Source organism: Metopolophium dirhodum, chromosome 9 (assembly GCF_019925205.1).
Source record: "Metopolophium dirhodum isolate CAU chromosome 9, ASM1992520v1, whole genome shotgun sequence".
Lineage (NCBI taxonomy): Eukaryota > Metazoa > Arthropoda > Insecta > Hemiptera > Aphididae > Metopolophium > Metopolophium dirhodum.
In genome coordinates this window covers 33,100,388-33,125,417 of record NC_083568.1, presented here as the reverse complement: position 1 = coordinate 33,125,417, position 25,030 = coordinate 33,100,388, and the positions used below count along the sequence as shown (strand labels likewise).

The 25,030-nt window shown below is 31.1% G+C and overlaps 1 protein-coding gene across 1 annotated transcript in view; it reads right to left on the bottom strand.

The window, feature by feature from the left end:
- Positions 1 to 7,315: 7,315 nt before the first annotated feature.
- LOC132952846 (uncharacterized) overlaps positions 7,316 to 25,030 on the bottom strand; it is a 100,412-nt gene continuing 82,697 nt past the window's right edge. Inside the window, exon 6 of the mRNA XM_061025306.1 lies at positions 7,316 to 9,121. Within this exon, the coding sequence (XP_060881289.1) occupies positions 8,725 to 9,121 (397 nt within the window). The 3' untranslated portion in view covers positions 7,316 to 8,724. The remainder of the gene's footprint in view (positions 9,122 to 25,030) is intronic.

The following is a 25,030-nucleotide window of genomic DNA, read 5'->3' as shown; positions in this document are numbered from 1 at the left end:
TTTAATGATGTTATCCACGTACCTATAGGCTATAATATAATATACGAATTAAAATTACTGGTAATATTTTATTTGCACCCGGGCCCGGCCGAACACAAGCCGTTGCGCCAATTCGCGGTTTCGCGATTCGACATATATTTCGTTTTTTAATCTAAATTTATATTTTTATTTATATACGACACCCGTTTCAAATAAAATAAAACGTTTAAACATCGCGCTCGGCAATAATATTATATAGGTATATATGTGTGTACCGGCAATGGCAATTATCGTTAACTTCTGTCGTAAAATAAAAAAAAAAAAAATCGTCCTAACTCTGCAATTGCCGTCTACATTATTTATAATAATATGTAATATTATAATATAACCAGTAGGTATTAAGTACACAATATTATGCTGTACACAGAGTAATAAAAATAAAACGGTCGAGGTGTACACTTTAATATCGTGTTATATTACCGTTTTGAAGAAGACCAGTACCTATATACTCGCGTAAATATATTATATACCTTTAGGTGATACTTTTACACGATAGATATGATACATAATATTATTATAAATAATAACTATATATATTATAATACATACTATACACGCGTGTCTCACGACGATTCGATATGACATATATTATCTTATATATTATACATATCCGAGTGCGTAATCGTCAATCGATACGATCTTTACATACATTATCTTCAATTTATTCATGGTCAAACCATCTACTTTCAGACGTACGATCGAGACCGCGATTAGTATACCATAGATCGTCGTGGTACATATTTTAGGTTAGGCATATTCTCTTGATATTATTTGCAAGTGGCGTTGCAGGTATTCTGCTCATTTAATGCAAACGTCCGTGTGGCGTCAGTCGTTTGATATGCGATTTGCATATGATTTTGCAGGAGTGACCCGAGAAGCTGGTAAGTCACAATACTTTCGCAATATCGACTTTAATCGGTTCTGCGACAAGCCGAAATGGTACCTCTGAGCAGGGGGCAGTTTCTGGATAAGTATATTATTGCATATTGCAACTTATGAAATTTGGCTTGCCGACTTTAAAACACTATTGATTAGTAATACACTACCTTTTTCAATATAAATAGACTATATTATTATGTACTCATTATGCAATAGTATTTTTAAATTTTTAACCTAAGTCACCAGGCAAAGTTCAATTATTTAGCAAACTATTTTAACAGAAAATTACCTATTAGTTGAAAAAATAAGCTATATAAAATTGAAAGTCGTTGACAGACACCAATAATGCGATAGGCGGTGTAGGTACATAATTAATATTATTATGCACGGATTAAAACGCGGTGCCACTGTACAATAATAAAATCCATTAAATACCGTGATTTCGTTTTAGTTGCTCTACATCGGGTTTTTGCCCGATTTTATCTCGCCATAAAATCATCGTCCTCGTGGCTAATAGGTAGTATTTTTTTTTATCTTTACACTATAGTATAGTATAATTATATATTAAGTAGGTATTATATATTATTTATATGTATATGATAGACCTTATAAACAGTTTTCATACATACGAAATGCATATATTTTTGTTAGGACCACGTATTTTCTAATATTTAGTTTACATAAACATTTTGTTTCAAATGAAAACTTCCCTTTTTACCATAAATTGTTAAGCAGATTTTTTTCTCATTTTGGTGCATTTATATCAAAATCTGAACGATTATTTACTGAATTATTAAACTTATTGTGAATACAGGTACTCTAAGCTATAAAGACTAAAAAGGAATAAGGATGATAGTCGATGATTTAATATAATAAGGTTTAAACAAGTGGATTACGGGAGCTACGATGATATAAGAAAGTTATAATAATAATTTAAAATTGTATATTATATTTTGTAATAACTATTCGAATACAATAAATACTAGACAAAATATTATTTACATATCAGACATATTATATTTTATGATTTTTGTTATCATTCTAATTTATAATAGGTAGGTATGTACAACGTTTCATAAACCAAAAACTGCTCATTTGAATTTCGACCAGGAAGAGCCATTAACATTTTCAAAACAGAGATATGATTAAAAACTCTTAGCAGAAAAGGGCGTTTCTCATTTGAAAATAAAAAGTTTGCATCGCCACTGCAGAACGCACTCCTCAAATGGTATAAAATTCTAAATAATCGAAAATTTGACATTTGAATATTCCTTTAAAAATTCCAAAAATTACGATTTGGATAAAGACGGAAAAAACAAAACAGTTGTTTGCACTATAAAAATAGTAGGATTGACTGTACATTATAATTGCTATAGGGATAGCTATAAGATTAATCAGATTTACTAAAATAGTATAGTCAAGTTATTATAGTTATTCGAACTGAAATATGCTATTTTAACTATATTTTTTAGTTAATTCAAACTTTAAACTGCATTAACTATAAAATATAGTAAACCTAACCATAACTAATAACTTTATTTATATAGTAATAATAAGTAAATCATTTTAGTTATTTTACCTATTAAATAGTTATATTTGCTATAATTTGTTTAACTATAATATTATGGTAATTTTTTTTCCCGTGAATACACAATAAATAGGAAAAATAAGGGTGAGCTAGAGTGAATCGCCATGTACAAAATATAAAGATTGTATAATATAAGTTTATAGTGCACGAACCTGCAGGGTTTCAGCCCGTTGAAATATATTTGTCATTTTTGAAATGTTAATAGGAATACTTATGTTATAGTAATTTTGTTATTTTAAGCTGTGGGTTACCCATTTATTACTTAGTAATCGTGTATGGGACACCCATTTCGTTTTTAATTGGTTGTATTTTTTTGGTAGTTTTGTATAGGGCCTGTAAAACCATATTTAGTACAGGGATCCGAAATGTGATGTGTGTGGGGGGCGGGGGGGGGGGGGGGGGTGCCAGGAACGATCAATATTTATCGAGTTTGAATGGGTATATGTGAAATACGATAGTAATAATATGTTTTTATATTTTGCTTTTAATAAAGCTCGGTTACGCCACTTAGTGATTATTTATTTTGGATATTCAGTGTACCACCATCATCATCAATGACAGAGGAGCTAAAAAATAAGCAGAGACAATATTAAAAGTTACAACGGATATGCATGGAATGTATTTGAGTTCCGACTAGTTGTTGTTAGTGTTAACAAGAGAAACCACATAAAACATTTATATAGGTACCATTAAATAAATCAAAAATATTATTGTTTTATTTAATCTATCATAATACAATATTGCTCTTGTATCTTACCCTAAAACCTAAAAAAATAGAAGCATTTCAAATCATTTTGAATACCCTAACTGTGGTGGCCCTGTGTAATATACTGTTCACGCAGGCCGGTTTTTAATTTAATCTCATCGGTACTTATAGATGCGGAATGTTTTTTCACGTACCTATATATATATATACCTACTTAATTAAAAATGTATATAATATTAAGTCGGTGACAAGCAGATTACACATCGATTTATATTCTTCCGGGACGAGAAAAAAAATTTATGAGATTGTTGATAAAATATAGGTAAATAGGTAATAAGAATAACTAATAACATTTTTTCCGCGTGTAAAATTGTGTGTGCGCTAAGCGATTAACAAATAATAAATAAATAAAATATCGTTAACTCATATTTCCGTGATCGTACTACATAATATAATACTATAAAATATAGTAAATATTATGATTTTAATCATGAAAACGTGACGCTAAAAATAAAATATATTAATGTCACTTCCCGAATGCGATTAAAATAAATATCGCCATCTTTATCGCGACAGTGTGACTGTAAAATAATATATTATTATAATAATAATTGTAACACAGCAGTAAGATGTGATTGAACGAGCCACCTCGGTTTTCCGTGTAAATAATTAATAATATATAAACTGAATTCGATTATTATATAGTTCCCGGCTCGGAGCATACCAACAAAATAGGCATAGACGCAAATAGCCCAACTTTTGGGCCTCCTTTCAAGCCTTCCCCTCCTTATTTTTGGCAATAAAAATACGTATAATATCTATATGTAATATTATATTATATGGGTGGTATCTATATAGTTGCATATAGTTGTAGATGAACGATAGTCGTCAATAGCCAAAATTATAGATAATAAAGAACCATAGATAAGCTGTCTATAGTAAAATATACCCTTTCCTCTTGGAGAAGCGAACCCGAAGTTATTTACAAATACTACCCTATCGATACCACTGTTACCAGTACAGTAAACGAACAATATAACCATTCCGTGGACTGAAAAGTTGACTGAGTATCATATTTTCTATGCCAGAAACACTAAAAAAAAAACCAGCCCCGGTTCATAAAACTACTGAAACACGTATGATGCTCTGCAAGGCGTTTATGGCAAGATCAGTGCAATTATGGCAGGCAATCGAATTGTTAACAGCGTGCTAAAAAAATATAGTTATTATTAGGTATGTATTATTTTATAACGTTTACATATTATTTTTCATATAAGCGTCATAAGATCAAGTCGAAAAGGTAAGTTTAACATGATCTATTAATAATTATATTACCCAAACAAAACAAAATTTAGATGTAGCCATTTTCCTCCAGTACTTATCCATTTTCCACAAAAAAAAAATCTTGAACATTTTCTCCAAAAGGAATTTAGAATATTATGATAAATATAAAACATATTATAATATAAACAAAACAAAAAAAAATATCTATGAATTATTAAGAATTATATTTTTTTTATAAATATTATATTATTCTTTTGTCAAATTATGTTGAATACAAATAAAATGAATTGCTAAAATATCGGCTAAATATTTTAATATTTGAAGGAAAATGGACATAATTTTAGCAAAAAAATGTGTTCGGAGGAAAATAATTTCCTCCTCCTCCTTTTTGTGGAGGACAATGGTATCTCATTTTTGGAGGACAATGGTTCCGTCCTAAAATTTAGTGAGGATCAAGTAATGATGTGTTGCAGGAGGGTGAAATTCCGATAAATGTTGCTACCTACTGAGTATCGACTATTAATTGTATAGGTTGTATGGAAATCATTGTCCATTAATGATATTTGAATTATGTATTCTGCAGACTGCAGCGTGACTGCATGTGGTATATTAGTGTGGTACATTATGGTAAATATAGGTAGGTATGATAATAAATAATAATGTACGATTGCTCAAATTTTACCTTTTTCATAATGCGATTGCGCACATTTTTACAGGACAATATAACATACATTTTGGGTAAGATATATGTACGATTGCGCTTTAAAATTATTTCGATGTTGCCAAATTATGCGTAATGGTGTAAGCATCCGTATGTCATAAAAAAACTTTTAATTTTTAACCCGTAAACATTTAATTTAGTTGGTGATGATTTGCTATTTGTTGATAAAATTGTGTTATCCAGTTTCGTCAGTAAAGTAACTGATCACATTTTTCCACGTACAGGTTCAAAGTTGGTTGTTCCGCCGACTATAGTAACCAACTATAATAGCATTATAACGATACTTTGAAAATAAAACTAGAACAATTAATTATAGGTATAATTTCTTCTTTATTAATTCATAAAAAAAGTGCGTTTAAATGTTTCGATCATCAAACAATAATCTAAATTGTGCATATTTATACTTTTATAAATACATACAGATAGATATTATATATATTATGTATATATAAATCGGACTCTGTTTGAAAAATGTACAATATTATTGCCGATAAAGCATCAGCAAAGGCGCACTCGGACACATTATTTTCTTGCGTTCTGACAAAATATTATTGCGTTTTGCTCCTAACCATCTAAACACTATAGAGGGCACATAAATGTCGATTGAAATGCATACATAAAACGCCGTCTAACAATATAATGTCGATAATCGTTACAATAATAATTGTTGTTAATTCTTTTTCTCGTCGTTTCTTTATTCATTAGACAAAAAAATTCGGACAGTTATAAAATATAATATAATATTGTTTTAGGTATATAATATAAGCACATGCTCGAATGTCGTACGCGATTCGTATCCGGCTAATTTATTACCTATTATAGAAATGTATAGTAATTTGTTATACTATATTATATATTATCTTATTGACAATTCGAACTGTTCGCAACGAATCGTGTACGACATTCGGAACATAATATTAAAAATATGTCAATCGAACAGTATAAACGAACATCGACGTGAAATGAATCGTCGCCAAACCATCTTAAGTACAATAATAGGTAATAATATGGGTCTTGGTCATAACCCCGACAAATCAAAAACTTATTAAATCGAGTTGTATACCTAATGGACATGGGCTTAAATATGGTTTAAAATATAAATTAACTTGGAAAGTCATGAATTTTTATTAATTTTATTATACTGACGAGGGAGATCAAGATAGGAAATATTAGGTTGGACTTTAGGAATTTTTTTTTTGGAGGGGGACTTAGCCGACTTAAATGTTTGCCTATGTATATTTATATACTTGTATCATTGATATTTATATATTATATCAACAATATATCATGTATTATTGTTGTATGTTTGTGCACTTATATGCCTGCTTAAGTTAACAACGATAATATTGTTTATAATATAATTTTATATTTTAAATGAAAATTCGTCTGGATTTTGAACTGTCAAGGTTTTGATTTGTCGGGATTTTGAACGGATTCCTAATAATAATATGACATGGGCAGAAGCACGCGAGGTATTATTATATAACAATATTAATAGGTTTGAAGTGTAATATTATGCATAAACTATTCCACTACGTAGTAAAATATATTTTATTATTTTGTGCTATTCTATATTATTATTATATTATGTAGTACACAGTCGTTGTCGGGATACAAACTCGAATATAAAAATATTTGTATAAAGATATAATATTAGGTATATTAAGTGGGCACTTGTGTGTGTGCGCTTGACATCGGTTATGTAACTACTATCGGCCATGTTAGGTAACGTTTAAAATTATGCAATTATGTGTGGCAAAAACAGCTTAATGGGTCGTTAATGTATAATAATATTATATGAAACGGACCAAAATTGAAATTGACAAAAAAAACAATAAATACAAATAAAAAAATATTCGATAGTTAAATTATTATAATAGTTATACATAGGTAATAATAGTATGTATGTGGTGTATAATATTATATATAAATTATGTAATTAAAAGTAGTAAATAAATAAACAACATAAAATGTACAAAGATTGTAGTGAATAAATACGTATGTGTATCTATGTACAAATTGTACAAAGCACATGCCTACTATATTATCGACACGGTAATATTATATTAACAAAAAATAAATAAATATACACATATAATAATATGTCAATATATATATATATATTATATATCCATACCATATATTTTAACGTACGCACTTGTAAAGATTAAAAAACACACATATATTATAGTATTATTGGTTATGATGTACAACAGAATGACGAAGGAAAAAAAAAATAATAAGTTAATAATGCGGGTGCCGAAGAAGAGGATAATAATATACAATATATAATATTAATTTAGAAGCACATTAAGTTATAAGGAGAGATTACGCGAGTGTGTGTGTGTGTATAATAAGTAGTGAAACGCAGCGCTTTTGTTTGATAAAAAAAAAAAAATTAACATGTTGTAATTCATCCCGAAGATGATAATTATAGATCGAGGTAACGAGTATGTATATAATATAAAACAAAAAACATTTATTATTATTTTTTTAATATTATAATATGCACTTATTATATTATGTAGTATGTATATACCTACCTACCTACCTACCTACCTACCTATCGTTGCGAAGCAGTCGTAATTACTTAACAATATTACCTATTCATAAGCCTAAGGTAACATTCGAATGACTATAAACAGTATAATATAATATTTTATATATTATTATTATTATTATTATAACCGCTCGCTACACTATAATATATAATATATTATAATATAATATAGTCGTGTATTATATGTATATTGTTTTATATTATATTGAATTATAAAATTTGATTAAAAAAATATATATAATATATTAATAAAACGGTTCGTGGCGACGTATAAATTAATGCTATTTTTTTTTCCTTAACGTCTTTATAAATTGCGAGTGTGTGCGGTGTCTACGTGAAATCGCTATAGTGCGGCGGTGAACGTATTATTTGAGGCGAGAGTGAATGAAATAAAAAATCAAAAAAACGGAGAAGAAGAAGAAGAAGACTCGCGCGGCATGAAGTTCGCACGTGTGTTTCCTTTGATTAAAAAACAAACTAAAAACGATAAAAAAAATCGAGTATAAAAATATCGCTTGTGGTTTTTTTTGTTTTGTTTTGCATAATATCATAACAATATTTTATAATTTAGTAGAAAAAACAAAAATAATACCTAAAAATTTATGGGTGGATAAAAAAAACAATCGTCGTCGAGTCGGAAACGGATGAGAGGCGTGCCGGCGAACACGATAAAAATATTAGGTGAAATATTTAATAAATTTAATTCATAACGTGTGTGTACGGCGTAATATTACATTATATTATTATTATTATCATAATTATTGTGCGTAGGCGCGCGATGAGGGGGGAACACGACGACACGAATTAAAAAGGGTCGTCGTCGTCTATTGAATAGGACTCGCGGAACACACCGTGCTCGACGGCGCAGTGGCGTCATCACCGCCGCCGCCGCCGCTGTAATAGTGTAATGTCGTCGTTGTCGTCGTCGGCGTCGTCTTGGTCATCGCTCACTGTTGTGACCTGCTCTTGCCGCCGCCACTGCTGCCCCCCGCACCGCCGCCGCCGCCACCGTTCTTCCGCCTCTGCTTTTGTTGCTTTTTCTTGGGCGTCTGCACCATGCACGCACACCCGCTGCGCACCTTTATGTAATCCAATTTCCAAACGTTGTTGTCGTTCGGGAACAGCGACTGGAACGTCTGCTTGCCGCCGTTGCTGTTGTACTGTCCACTGCTGACGCCGTGGTGGTGCCGGGCGTTCTCCTCGCGCACGATCGCGTACGAATACGAATACCGTTGCACGCACGTCGAATGCCCGTGCAGCTTGCGCTCCATGAACAGACACGGCTTGCCCTCGACGCCCGGCTTGCACGACACCTCGTAGAACCTCTGCTTGTCGGCCCCGTCACTGTAACAATACATTAATATGACGATATAACAACAATGACCACAACAATTTTATTAAAGCTTAACGGGTGCGTCTGCAGTGGCGTATAGCCAGGGGGTGTTTTGGTGTTGTATCATCCCCCCTCGACCGTTTTAAATCACTGCCCCCTCCCCCACGGGTATTGACACTTTGCCCACATCGGCTGTTTTCGGCATTTACAAAAAGTAACAGTTTCCCTCATCCGAATAAACCATTTTGCAGCCCTCCACGTCTAATGGCGCACCTGGTATAAAGAGGGTAATTTTAGACGCAAACATTTTTCTTTTTTGACAAATTATACAATTTATCTCGCTTATTATTATCATTGAAAACATTGTATTTATTCTTTTATTTTCATTATTGAATACTAACACTATAACCACGTCCTGCAGCATGATGTCATGTCGTCACATATTTACCTTCCCTATATTACGCCAGGTGTGATATACTGATATGGTCATTTGTTACAATATGTTGAAGGTAGTTTGGGGGGGGGGGGATAAAAAATTAGTTTTGAGGGTAACTGCAGATGAATGACCGTTATAGGCTACCCAATAAATTAGATAAGTCCAATTGATCTTCGCGCTCAGCAACGTGGGCAAAATCTACATTATGTTTCGGACCACCGTTTTTTTTAAAATCGTAACTGTTGCTAAGTTCCAAGATGAATTGGACGAGTTGTATACATTTGACATGATCGTTTTATTTCAACCAACGAAACATTTAGTCCATTATTGACTTTTGTCTATCAACAAATTTTAGACCTAGTACACGCTGAAACCCAAATAGAGTAGTAATTATATTATTATCTATCAGATGACGTCTTAATGATATTATACTCATACTCATACTAATATATGATATTCCCCGTAAGTTTACACACTTTTTTTTTGCGCACGCAGAGTATGAGGAAACGTAGGGACAATACAGTTCATTACGTATACACCGTAGTGTTTCACGACGTGAAACTGTAGAACTACAGTGAACTGTATTGTCACAATACGTTCTCGCCATTCTCTGCATGGGCAAAAAAAATTAAATGGGTAAATTTAATAGAGTAAAATATACGAGTATACCGCGTTAATATTGTTGTATTTTATTTGAGCCGTGGTCACGTGAGCGATTCACTTGAACGGGAATAGAGTTATCTCAATCTGCTTCGCGTAGTGTGTGTAAATAAATGACTAAAAAATGAATACCAATAGCTTACATTGTATATAATAAATAATATTATCATAAAATGTTATCAAAAGCCAATATTTCTCTACGTGACATAGAACTCTGGGTTTCGAAAAAAATCTCAAATATCTACAAATAATATAGAGACTATACGCTGCAAGTGTACTATTCTCGGTCCATCCCCATGTACCTATGTATCTACACGCGCCCCGTGACTATAAAACACAAATCTCCGTATGTGGTTGGTGAAGTGACACTAACTCCATCATGATAAAGATTTATAAATCGTCACGATGAAAACCTAACCTAACCTAACTTAACCTCAGCAGACGTCAGGAGGATACCAATTATTATTTCCCCGAAAATCATCTCGACGCCTTGTTAAATTATAGTCACTGGATGAGTTCGGTCACTGCACACACGAAGCACTATCAAATTTTGGGCCGACCCGTTATCGCATTATGATGATAGTCTGCTGCCAAGTTGAACATTATGACCTGCAGCCTATATATTTATAATATATGAAATGTATAATATAATATGTGTGGGATCGCACAAACATCCTTTTCGAACCGACCGGATCCTCGGAAACGCATATTATTATTATTATTATTAGTATTATACATGTACTGTCCCCACAAATACGTCAAATCTCCATCGCACAATTGTCGTGCGACCCGACACCGCATATCTAAAAATAATCATAATAATTAGCGACATAATACAACACGGAAAGTCACGTGCCTATATTTTCATGGCTGCAATATTTTGACTTTCTTAAATATTCGAATTTACTCATCGCAATGGCTATAACCATATAACGACTAAGAGTAGTACACTTGCATCGTGTACGCGTTTTTCGTTAATTGCAAAGATGTCCGTTAAGTATAATATACTATGTATAATGTATATATAATATTATATATTTTTCGGATTTCCTATGTACGCGAAAACATCAAATATGTATATCTTCCACAGTTCCACCTATTTCGGTGTGAACTGTGAAGTACAACTCGACATCATAATGTATGCAGTACGAAAATACAAAATATTTGTATATAGGTATGGACGTATTGTACGAATTTGGATAATAATAATTAATGCGTTCGAATTGCCCCAAAAATTGTTTAAAACTCAACCCCTTCAAATGCTTGTCTATATTATCATGATGATATAATATATCGTATAATATCAGGTGCTGACTGCTGATACGCGACACTATATGAACAAACCTAACCACTCTGCACGGTCGATGCTATAGGAATCCGTCAATATTGGCGTAAATAATAAATATTGTAACGGCTTCAGAAACAATCATAATTTTATATTTTGTGAGGAAAATGTCCACTTGAAAGGATGTCAGCAAAATGTGAATTTCGTCTCTCTGCCTTACGCGCAATATGGCAACTATTCGAGTACTGAGTACAGCATACCGCGCTGTTGATTTTAATATTACAGTGGATTTATCTATATTATCAAATTTAAAGTTAAGAATATCATATGTGGTCGCATTTTGACTTTATTACTATATTTAGATTTTTATGCAAATTAGCACTTAGGTATATTATGTAGAATATATTACGGTTTTGAAATCCTATCCTATTTCTCAAAATAACGAAAAAATATATTTTGCCATGTTGCACGTGGGTCGGAGAAAGAAACCAAAAAATAGTGCACTGAGAAACAGCGACATCCTCTTAGCTCCGACCATAACAATATAGAACCGGAAGGAAAACAGTCTTTCCCGAACGCATTCTACTATCACATATAGATATTATTATTATTATAAACGATTCGTCGACGGTAGGATAAAAAACGATTTTTTAGTTTTTTGTCCGTCCGCTCGCCATGACGTGCGCGTTTATTATAATATTATATAGAAAGCCCGCGCGATGGTTCAAAACGTTTTCGGAAATGCAACGCAATATAAAAAATAATTCGAAACGAGATATCGTTGTCGTCGTCTTCGTCGTCGTCCGTCGTTTGTTTTAGAGTCAGAATTTATATACAGGGTGATACATTTAATGTAAAACACTCCTTATTCCAAAAAACATTAAAGTTTTTGAATATATTTATTTTACATAATTTTAATTGATTACTAAATAATATTTTTTAAAAAAAATTTTATTTTTTATAAAAGTTTTTTACTATTTAGAATGACAACATTCATTTTTTATTTTATATTCCGTAGCAGAATATTTTTCAGAGTATTCTGATCCTTACAAAATTTGGACAAGTATATGACAAAATATATGATAATTTATTAGTTATAGATATTTAAAGTTATAACTCATAAACTATACTCATCCAAAATTCGATTTCTATGTATCAAGTAAGTGTCTATCCCAAATGATATTCGTTTTTGGAATAAGTAATTAAAAATGCATTTGATCATTGAATAATTTGAAAAAAGTTTAAAATGATAACGATAAAAACGGTAAAAAATACATAAAAATACAATTCTAAATTATTTTTTTTAGAAAAATGTTTTCAAAAACTAATAGTTTTTAAAATAATGAGTGTCATACACTTACGTAAAATGGATCACCCGGTATTTACCTACCTATTCACTGCTGTCGCCTTACAGATCCTGTACGATTGTGTAGGCACACGCGTATATATTTTTGTATAGTCCGCTCATCGGTCCTCGTCTACAGTCGTATATACTTCTACGTCTTGATAGGTAAGCAAATGCGTGTGTAATATAATATTTTATCAGCTATAAACTCGCGTAGAAGATAACGAATATCGATAATATTATATTATATTATGCAGCCACGCCACGTCGTATAATATGCGTTTTTAATTGAAAAGCCGTAAAAAATGAAATTAAATAAAAATGCGCGACTATTGTATAATGACAGCGAGAGCGAGCGTATTATTCAGCTATATCGTATATATAATATAATTTATTATTAACGCTGTTGTGTCTATAAAATATAATATGCAATATCATGATAATATTATATTATAAATTTTAATATACAGACTATACAGAGTCCCTCACACGAGAGTGCAATACCTGCTCGTCCTGCAGCCAAATATCCGTGATATATATAGTGCAAGATTATGTATATACAGAGTGATTCACCAAGTATACTCTCACTCCCATTTCATCCGTTAACAATGCATTTGTTCAAATTCTGATTTTTTTGAACTTCTAAGTTAGGTTGTTTATTATTTAGATTGTTTATATATAGATACCATTTAAGACGAGTATCTTGAGTTAAGTTACAGACTTTCGAAAATCACACGTCTTTCTCCCTGCAGGTTTTCCCACGGGAATTGTTAATCGGATGACTTTTTTGAATATTTTTATGTAGAAATTCGAAAAAGAGTAGATGTTGAGTTATTTAAATTGGTGTAGGTACTTACTAAGATTAATGTGTTCATGGTATTGGGTTTGGATGGAATCTATCAACATTTTATAATTTGTAAAAAAGTTCTTGTAATGGGTATATAATAAAATATACTAGATCCAATATTACGTTCTGTTTGATATATTTGTAAAACCATAATATATAATATAATATGCACATTAATAACTTACGAAACTACTAATTCGAATTTTGATTCAGAAACATTGACATTTTAAAAAAGATCAACAAGTAGATGTACTAGTATAAATACTTTACAGTATAAATCATTAATTGTACGGTAAAACAAGTCTAGTTAGACTGCGTATAGTGTATATTTTATAATATTATAGAAACACCTTATGTATTATTAAATGTATATACGTCACAGCACACCTCGTGTGTCATAATCCGATGACGGATAATAATGAAAACAACTATTATCATTTTAATTATTATATTATTATTATTATTATTATTACACGTTACTCTACACTCGTGTAGGTATAACAACATATAAAATATAATATTATTTTATTTATTTATTTACGGAGAAAAAAAAATATTACATTATGTTTACCTAAAACGTTGAGCTACTATCTATACTATCGCTTTGTTAGCCGAACTTTGAATATATTTTATTTCGTGTGTAGGTAATATATGTACGTCCTTCGCGTCAATTGATTTCATTAATTATAGTAAAATTCGAGAACACGGTGAGATTTTGCAAAACAAAATATAATGTTATGTTCACCGATCCCCGATGTGAGGGTTTATGTGAGTGTACCTGCCTACATTGGAGAAAATCACGATTTTTCGACCAAAACGATTAATGATTCAAATAATACGATGATCGATAAAATAAGTCATTCGCAGACGATTCGATGTTTGTTGTGCGGTAATTGATCGAATTTTAAAGCTGAGCGCCTCCGAAACACACTAACACACACATACAATATTATTATAATGCAGTGGTTACAAAAAAAACCACTTCGATCATCACGATTATTATCTCAAAAATGACCATGTTTTTCCCACGCTAAAATCATTTTCTCTACGCTCCACGAGGTCTGATTTATTAGTCGTACAGTTGATTCGTTTTTAATACAAACAAGTTTTATTAGATTATATTATGGTACAAATGAAAAACAGAAAAAAATTCATAACAATTATTGTGAACTTTTAGTGTGATCATTTACGAGTGATGTATGTTTCAAACGTATGGATATTATGTACGCATAGAAGAGCCACTAAACACGTGTAGGTACATCACAATATTATATTATCATTCATCGAGTTAGATTTTAAGCGTAAAAAATTCAATATTTATCGCGCGATTGTGGGATCCGGTTATGAGTAGGTAACCAGGTAACGTACGGTATTACGTAACCACGACTGCAATCATAATATTATAATAGATACATCAAATCAGCTATATTATAATATTCTCGTTATACCCAGCTCTGCAGTGCATACGATTCGTGGATGTCTTAAGCCTTTTTTTTCTTATGATATATAATATAGGAAATTGTGAGTTGTGATGTTATATAATATAGCCTATAGGTAGATGAGTATAATATGTTGATGGCGGTGACACCCTCCCTTTCCTCCTCTTTTTTATCAATAAAAAAATTTTAATTTACCTTTTTTTACTTTACCGACCTTACTAATAATAAATAACTAATATGTATTATGTATAATTAGATGTCATAATTTAAAAAAAATATTATACATTTCTAAATTAAACTCCCCCCTCCCAGAAAATATTTTTTTTTTTTGTGCCAGCCACTGATTGACGATACTATATAGACATGAGTATATGAATACCTATTTAGGTATGTTCCGTCCAACTCCCGCATAATAGAAACGAAGCTTTTGAAACCCATTCTTAAAACAATGATAGAGGGACAATAACAAAATATCCCAGTAATTGTAAGACCTGCAGCTGTATAATTATGTTAAATAAGGAGATTCACCAAACATGCTCAACCCCTTTTTTCTTTAATAATTCAAAACCCGATTTTTTAAATTTATACGTATAAAAACCTTATTTTAAAATTCTTGAGATTTTTTTGTACTACTTAAGGAGTGTCATGTGGAGATACAAACTCCTTTCTTACAAATGAGAACCCTTTCTTTTACCGTAAATTATTTAGTGGATAATTTTACCAAAAACAATGACGAATAGTATAGATATTAGTATCGTAATACGATAGTATTCAATATTCAAACCAGTAGTTATTTAGTTATACAATGTAGGTACTCAGGGTAATCGGTAAAATACGATTGAGAACGGAATTTTTATTAGTAAAAATGTTCTCAATCTTTCGATAGCCAGGGTAATAAGTTCATAATCTTGGGTTCGAGGATGGGGGTTGTGGTGAGATGAAAACTGTATCTATTAAAAATTATAATTTTTAACTCTGATCCAAGTATAATAATATATACTAGATATAAATAAAGTTTATACTTCCACAGGATACTCTTCAAATAGAAAAAAATATCTCAAGAATTTGAAAATATATAGTCCTCAAGTATATTTAAAAATTCCAAAATTCAGATTTTGAATAACAAATTCGAAATGAATTGCAAATGGAAAATTAAAATATATTATTCTATATTTTTATTGATTGATAATAAAAATGAACCGAATTTCGTTTATAGTCGGAGTTTACCTTCCATCCATACATATGTAATATGTGTGTGTATGTGTGTGTGTCTGCGAGCATATAATATAGTGGTGGCGATCGGAGAAATAATAAAGATAAACTAAAATAAAACGTTCGTACATAATATACTCCGAAACCGGTTAAAGCATAACCGGAAACTGAAAAGCGCCGAATGGTGTCAACGACTGATAGCAATAAAATACATTTGACTTTCGATAACTATAATATCGTTGAATAACTTAATGGTCAGCGCGACTTCGACCGCGCGGATGGGACTTTCAGAAATCCCGTATCGGACATCGCTTGCACTGCACCGGTGTACACATTTGTATACGTCACACGACCGTTATAATACAAGCGGGCCGTATAGTGTATCGGTAAGTAGTGTTGTAAAATAATATACCAATGTGGTTGTTAACAAGGTATACCGCTTAATCGTGAATAATTGTGACAAATGAAAATCGAATCGGACACGGGTACGGGTGGCGTCCACGTGGATTTAGAAAAATCGTGTTAGTCGTCGTGCGCGCGCGCAATGATCATCGAAATCCGTCGATTTCTATCACGCGGTATACCAATCATATTACTATACAGAGTGATTCACAGAGCACGCTCCTCACCTCCATTTTTCATTTACTCATTGATTTTTATTAAAATTATTACGATCTTTGTAATATTTAAGCGTACTTAAGGGCCATATTTTAAACTACTTAGATATTTTTTACCATTTAATAGGAGTGTTCTGTACTCCTGTGGCGATAAAAACTAATTTTATCAATTGAAAACTAACATTTTTTACAAAATATCTTTAAGCAGACGATATGTTTTAATAGGTATTTCGATATAGTTAAATCACAATTAGAACGCGTTGTCTCTGAATTAGTAAAACGTATAATATACTAAGGATGATATACATAAATCCTTAAAAATTGTTAACTAAAATTTTAAAATATAATAAAATAATATTAAATTTAGTATTGATTATACTAGTACAATTTTAACAAATTATAAATTTTAATAGATAAGATACCTCACTATAAATGTATAATTGTCATATCCCCATAGTATATCTTCCTATTATCATCCTTTGTACAGAAAGTTAAAAAAATACCTCTTAGCTACTAGTAAATATACTATGTATTTAACATCAAAATTAAAAAAAAATCCTCTGCTTAATAATTACCAGGAAAAGGAAACTCATTTAAAAAATTGATTTTGGTATCGCCTTAAAGGACAGTTTCCTTAAATGGAATAAAAAAATCTAAGTATTTTAATAGGTATCCAGGTCTTTTACTTGAGAATCCCAAAAACCAACAATTTAGTCTATGTATTATTAAACGTAGAAATCGGGTGAACATGTTTGGTGAATCATCCTGTATATTATAAATTTTGGATTTTATGTTCAGAGTAATATTATAATAAAAACATAATATATATTAAAATAATCAAATTATTATTATTATTATTATTATTATTAACATCACGGATTCATTTGTACCGCGGGTTCGGGAATAATTTATCAGCTGATACTATCTTGTGATTTTATTTTAATAATAATACTATTCAGACGCATAATCCACCGTAGGTATCCGTGTTGCAACTAACACTGGAAAAATAATGACAAAATAGTTTGGAGCCATTAAGATGTAGAAAAACCAACCCAGTTAAGATAAATATCAAAACTTTGACGTTTTACCGAAAAATAGCATTGATGGAAACATCTCGATACTGGTTTCTGATCCGGTTTAATAACAGTGTATAATATGGAATGATAAACGTTGTGAAACACTGTAATAAATAAGAATGGTGTTTTAATTGCATTTTATTTAAATTGATGTATCATACGAGTACTAATTTAATTTCATGTCCAACTGCAGTAATTTCAAAAATAAATAAGTCAACAGTTAAAATCACACTTTTCCGTTTCAACAACGAACGAATAGGTATATAATATAATAATATAAGAACAATAAATTATATCAATATTATTCATACACAAAAGGAAAAACATATTTATGCGATGTACCATAAATTCATACGTTATTATAAATATGTATACGTACATATTATATGAATCGAGAAAATATGCGTTCAACGTGAGCTATATGGCCATAAATTATTAATAATAATGTTCTATTTGTTTATAAATAATATAATGCCATTGGACATTGAGTAAGATGTACGACTCGGCTGGAAATCACTTTCATAAGGACTTCGTGAAATCGGTCGTAGAAAATTCAACCGATCCAAGTCCACACTTTGTGCACACTCCTCAATCGCGCAATTATTTATTAAATTATGTTATTGCGTGCATCTACCTACATATTTTAATGGAAACAAAAATGTTTCAAAATACTAGACAAATATAATTAACGATATAACATAAGATAGGTAGGTACATAAATATTACATGCACATATTATACCTACGTCTCGATTATAAATAAATTATAATAACGCATATTGATTTAATTTTCCACTCCGGCTTAAAAAAAAAATCGATATATGTAGAATAGTACCTATATAAAAATAATATTATATTATTTATTGTTTTTATTTATACGTACGTAAGTATGTGTAGTGTATTGTGTAATCTAAATGAAAATTATTATTTAGTATTTTAAACATTTGACATTGTACTGTGACGTACACATTTATTTATTAAATTAATATGGCTATAGGTGCTAAGGCGGAAAAATAAAATAATATATTATTATAATATGAGAGATATTGCTTACACGCAAGTATTAACATACACGCTGAAAACATTTTATTTTTTTTAATAAAATAAAAATGATAGACACTTTTATAATAATAATATAATGTATGTGTATGTTTGAACTCCAAGAATAACTAAGAATATATATTATTAATACGTTACGTGCTAATAACTGGTTGAGTACCTATATATTTGTTTTGTAACTTTCAAATTCGTAACACATTATATTATGTAGGTACCTACTTATAATGATTCACACCGTTTAGAATAAAATATAATATATTTTTAATGGATTGCCGCTGTGACCCTAAAGTGAAAACGTGTGAGACCGCAATAATTGACAAATATCGATCTGGTGTCACTACTACAGTAGTCTTGAGGCCACTAACACCCCACCGTGCAGATGATAAAGCGTGATTTTGGACAAAAAATTATTTTGAAATTTATGGTAATTTTTTTAATGTGGTAAAGTGATTCATCTGATTATTTTTATGATGGACAGAATGGTATAAGTGGTAACTGGTTAACATATAACGTATGAGTATTAATGACTTGAGTAAGATATCAGCCTGCTGCAGGATTCTACATTCTGGTACGCTCAATATATTGAGGTACCTATTTGCTCGTAGGTATAAGACACTGTGGTATAGTACTAACCGCAAGATTCAGCCAATCAAGGTGTCATTGTTTTTTTTCGAAAATCACGACGGAGTCTTCTTTATAAGCGAGATTTTCCAAAAATAAAAGTGCAACCAAAAATCAACTTCCAATTATTATTGCTGAATATTTCCCTTATAAATCGCGAAGAAAATCAGAAAACTTTGGTCACACGCAGATGAATTTATAATTTCATTATATGGCCGGAGAAACGCCAAGTCGTTCTTATATTTAACTACCAACTATATGTAGGTATTACAAATAATTTAAATAATTAGATTTAAAAATAATAACGTTTTATAATATGTATATTGTATATATAGGTACAAACAAGTATAATAGAGGTAGGTATATGAATTAAAAATGTTAAAATATTAGCATATTATATTATACAAATCAGGTAATTTATACGTCTCTCGTCGGACGACCGTATCATATATATATATGTATATTATAATAATGAAAAACGAATAGATCTGATAAAATTGCGCGATATCTCTTGGGCGATGAACTTTCACGCTCGCTGCAGGATAATAATATATAATATCGTCCGCGGTGGCAGTTTGTCGAGTAATATAATTATTATATTTTCTGCATAATATTACTATTTCACAATCAATTAAAAATAACCGTCCCCGCGGCCTGTGAGCTATAAGACGGTTTTCTTCATAATATTTGCATTACGCACTTTCCTGCAGAGTTGTACGATTAGTATGGTGATTTTATTTCCAATAGAAACCTATATAATACCGCTATACAGGAAATGTTTGTATATATGTATAGAGCAATAAATTATAAATAATAAGGTTAAAGGTAGTTTTATTAGTGTTTTTAATTGCCGTAGCTGATGTCGCATAACGATACGACCCAAAATGATACGTATTTTGTACCACGAGAAACTTCGGTCGTATGTCCCACCGCCGGATTGGTTAAAATCTCCAATGATTTTTTTTCGTTTTTAAGACGTCTGACATTATAATATAACGTGGAGATAGGAGTAGAGATATTCGACTGGTCACGATGATAAACCTGCAAAGTACGACCAGCACCGTGGTTCAAGACATTACCTGCAAGCACGTATACTGCAGACCCCAGGTTGAGATTCAAAAAGTTTGAAATGTTTTTTAAAAAAAAATGTTTCATATAAGTAGAAATAATATCTACATATACATGATTTTCACAAAGATTCGAAACACTTTTATGATAACGATAAATTAACAATATTTTGTTTATGTTAACGATACATTTTTTGGTTTGTTTGCTTAAATATATATTTGTGCATTATAAGTTATAACTACAAGACGTGGCTTTTAATGTCTTAAAAAACGAGAAAAATATCTTTAAAAATACTATTTAATGCTCGCCAGCAATATATTTACATTTATAATAATGCCCTTCAAAATTGTTTTTAATATAACGTTAAATAAAAATGATACAAAAATCGATTTATATTATTTAATCTTACGTGATTTGGCGTTATCCCGATCTATGAAAGTTCTAAATAAAACAACCTATTTACGACTTACTTATTGAAACTTATTTATATTGAAACGTATACTTATTACTTATATAGGTAATATATCTGCGCGAACGTAAGAAAAATTTTGTTTGTTAAGCCGTTCTGCAGTCGCTGCAGTTTTTGTCTGGTGCATAATATATATATAAATGTTAAAACATAATACGTAATAAAAATAATAAGAAAACGTAAAATAAATAATATCTATTCAGTTTTTTTTCATTTTAGTGGATAAGTTTATCAAACTTTATCCATTCTCATAAAATAAACAAAAAACTATTAAAAATACAAAAATGCAAAATAAAAGTTTCATGCTTAAATTCTTTGATGCATGAACCGAATTTTGTGCTTGGTAAACTATTTTATTTTTGTTGATAAATTCAGAAAAAATTACAATTTTTATATTTTAAATCCGCGCTCCCGTATAATATATTGTTACAATAACTGCGGTGCATCTCTACAGCCCGAAAAGCGTATAATGCAGGCGTGGCGTTTAGGTTTGGTGCCCCCCCCCTCCCTAGACATCATAAACTATCTATAAATATTAATTTCTTTCAGAAATCTGTATAGAAGTTCAGAGTGTATATAAATTTTATAATCGCGGACTAAAAATGCTAATATTAGATACTTATGTTTTCCCTCTGAAAATAATAATAATATAATATTATAAGCCCAAGTGGGTAAATAGTTAAAAGTAGATTTTTCGGACCAAAAGGATACCTCTCCCCTAGAAGACGAATGAAATCCGCTACTGATATAATGTATGCATACATATAGCTATATAGGAAGGCTGTGTCGTTGCGGTTTTATTATTGCCGGGCAACCTCATCCCGATGCGGGATACTCTGCTGTGCAGTCCGTCCGCTTATTGCCTTGAAATGGTCGACGATTTAAGAGCGTCGGCAAAACTGGCCGAGACGAAACCGACCGTGTGTACACACAATAATAAATAATAACACGACGATACGAAGATGACAATAATAATAATAATAATAATAATAATTTAATATATCAGGTATGGGTTTGCGTACACGTTTTCGCGCACAGCGTGACGGCGACGACGGTAGGTATACGATAATAGTAGTATTGGGTACATTATTTTACTCGATCCGCGAGCACGACAGTCGACCGTGTGTTCGTATTATAATAATAATATGTTATAATATTTGCATACGGTTGTGTGTACATATTATTATATGGGTGTCGCCGTTTTAAACAGCGTCCGCGGAGCGACACGTCTGCCGGCGAGGTGGGTCGACATGATGGGTATATACGACGAAATACGCACTTGTCGTCGTACAATTCTGTCGACGTTATGTATAACGTCCCGGCCTAACCCATCCACCCCGTTTCGAGTGTAATGTATAATATGGAAACTATATATGCGTATAGTGTTACTATATTGTAAAAACACGGCGGGTACACGCCTCGCCGAGGTACCTATATATATGTACGCCACACGCGAGGCGAACACGCGTTTGCGTAGATTTTCGTAATTTTTGTAGATCAAAAATAAATTATAATCTACAGACCTTAGCGTGCTATACCGACATGTTTGAAGCATAGACACCTTATAGCGCGATTCTGTTAAAGGTAAACACACATTTTCTCAAAAAGTTTATCAACGTTTTTGGAAATATTATTTTTAACATAATTTAAAGCTATATTGTAGCCAACATTTATTTTTATAATCGTTAAATTGTTTTTATTTTATTTTAAGCGAATTTATATCTAATTAATATGAGCTGAGTAGAGGACTACTGGTTTCCGAGCTCCCTAGGTTAGAGGTTAGATTAAGTTAGGCTAATTACGTAACTCCGTTCATAAACTATTTAAATAAGTTACTCTATGATTATAGGTATCTATAATTAATTAACTGGAAACTATATTCGTTCGAAATTCGATTTTAATATATGGAATCGAAAAATAATAGAAACACTGCAAATTATTATGCTTATTATAGGAATATGAAACGTAAAATGTATGCTGTCATTAAAAAAAGTACAAAACTTAAAAATTATTGTCCATAAAAACCAAATTTGTGTTTGTCAATCGCGTTTTGTAATAAGTTAAAATTATATAAAAAAATATATTTATAAAAACATCAATGTACCTACTTTTCCGAGAAAACGAATGGTCACCTTTAAAATAATCAACTATTGTATAATGAATACATATTATAATATACTATAATATATACTACTTATGTTTCATGTTTGTATTTTAATTTATAAACCATTAGGTTTTTTAACATAGTTTTTTTTAAGTATCGTAGATTCCTGTTTTCACGTTCAATATTCCATGCAATTGCATATTATAATAGGGACAAATTATTAATTTCAACAGAGCATCTCGGCAAACATCATGGTGGTCTTGAATAATTTTTTCTAAATTTAAAATATACAATGAGAAAACCATCTTACTTACAGTTACTAATATTTACAACTATATATGCGTTTAGTGTGTATGTAACGGACATAATATCGTGTGCGTAATACAGCCGTACATGTATATAAAAATTCGAAAACCCGTATCGCCGCCACCGTATAACATGCAATAAGTAATAAGTATAATATACCTATAATAAAAAATTATTTTAGGCAATTATTTTATTAAATATATAATCATATATATTATTACCGCGATACGTAAGTACCTACCTACCTACCTATATAATAATAATAATACGATATTAGCTAGCACCACTTACACGGCACGCGTATTAAAATTATATTTAAACACGTCGTGCACGTTATTTATGTTTATTTTACTAGCGCATAATATGTGTGCGGCGAGTGTACACGGCGAAACATTATCGACTCGAACCCGTGTTGGTACCGTACCTATAATACCTATACCTAATATTATTATTATGTGTGTGCGCGTGCGATTAACGTGTTTTCCGGTCCGGACATTGTTGAATGGCCCGACGACTCGCGTGTCGCCGTGATCGGAGGGAAAAAAATGTAATAATGAGCAGCTGATGACTTTACGGCTTACGCTTATGCTGTGGACCGTGGAGAGGACGTACCTTGGAGAACCGGAACGGCTATAGGCGTCCGTAACTATAATATGGTAGTAATTCGCGCACGCGCCGTCGGTAGGATGCCGAGACGATATTATCATGGATATTGTTTTCTCGGATAAAAGTCCAAAGGCATCAAATACTATAGCCACCCACTAGGTAGTCAAAAGTTTAAGTTGAGTTAAAGGGTCGTTTTTTTCAATTTTTTAAAACTATTATTATCTAGTTAGTTAATTTTCCGATTAACTTAAGAATTTATACGAACATAGTCAACTTGGCTTTTTGCAGTTGATTTAAAATTAAAAACAAGCATCGGTTTTTGAACATGTTCTTGATAAATGAATGTTGCGTATAATCGACATACCTATATAGGTGCAAAATGCTATTTATGTGATCGACGTATACTAAAAGAGTAGATTTACTTTTTTGAAACTGAATTAAGTTAAGTTAAACTCGAAGAGTTAAATGTTTTATTTGTTAACTACCTACTAATTTTTAACTTAACGGACTTGTGTAAATTCACATAAGTTGAGTTAATTATTTTGAATAACTTGCCTACCTTTGGATAAAATCGATACCACACTACCGCAGTCTCAGATTAAAACGTACGGTGTCCATCGTATAAATTGCGAACAATTTGGGGCCCTTGGTTATTTCTCTGTTTGTTTATATTAAATTATATGTACAAAAAGAAAAAACACAGAAATTAAATAAAACTCCGTAGGTACCATATAGGGTTTATTTTATATTAAAGTCGTACCTATATAAAAT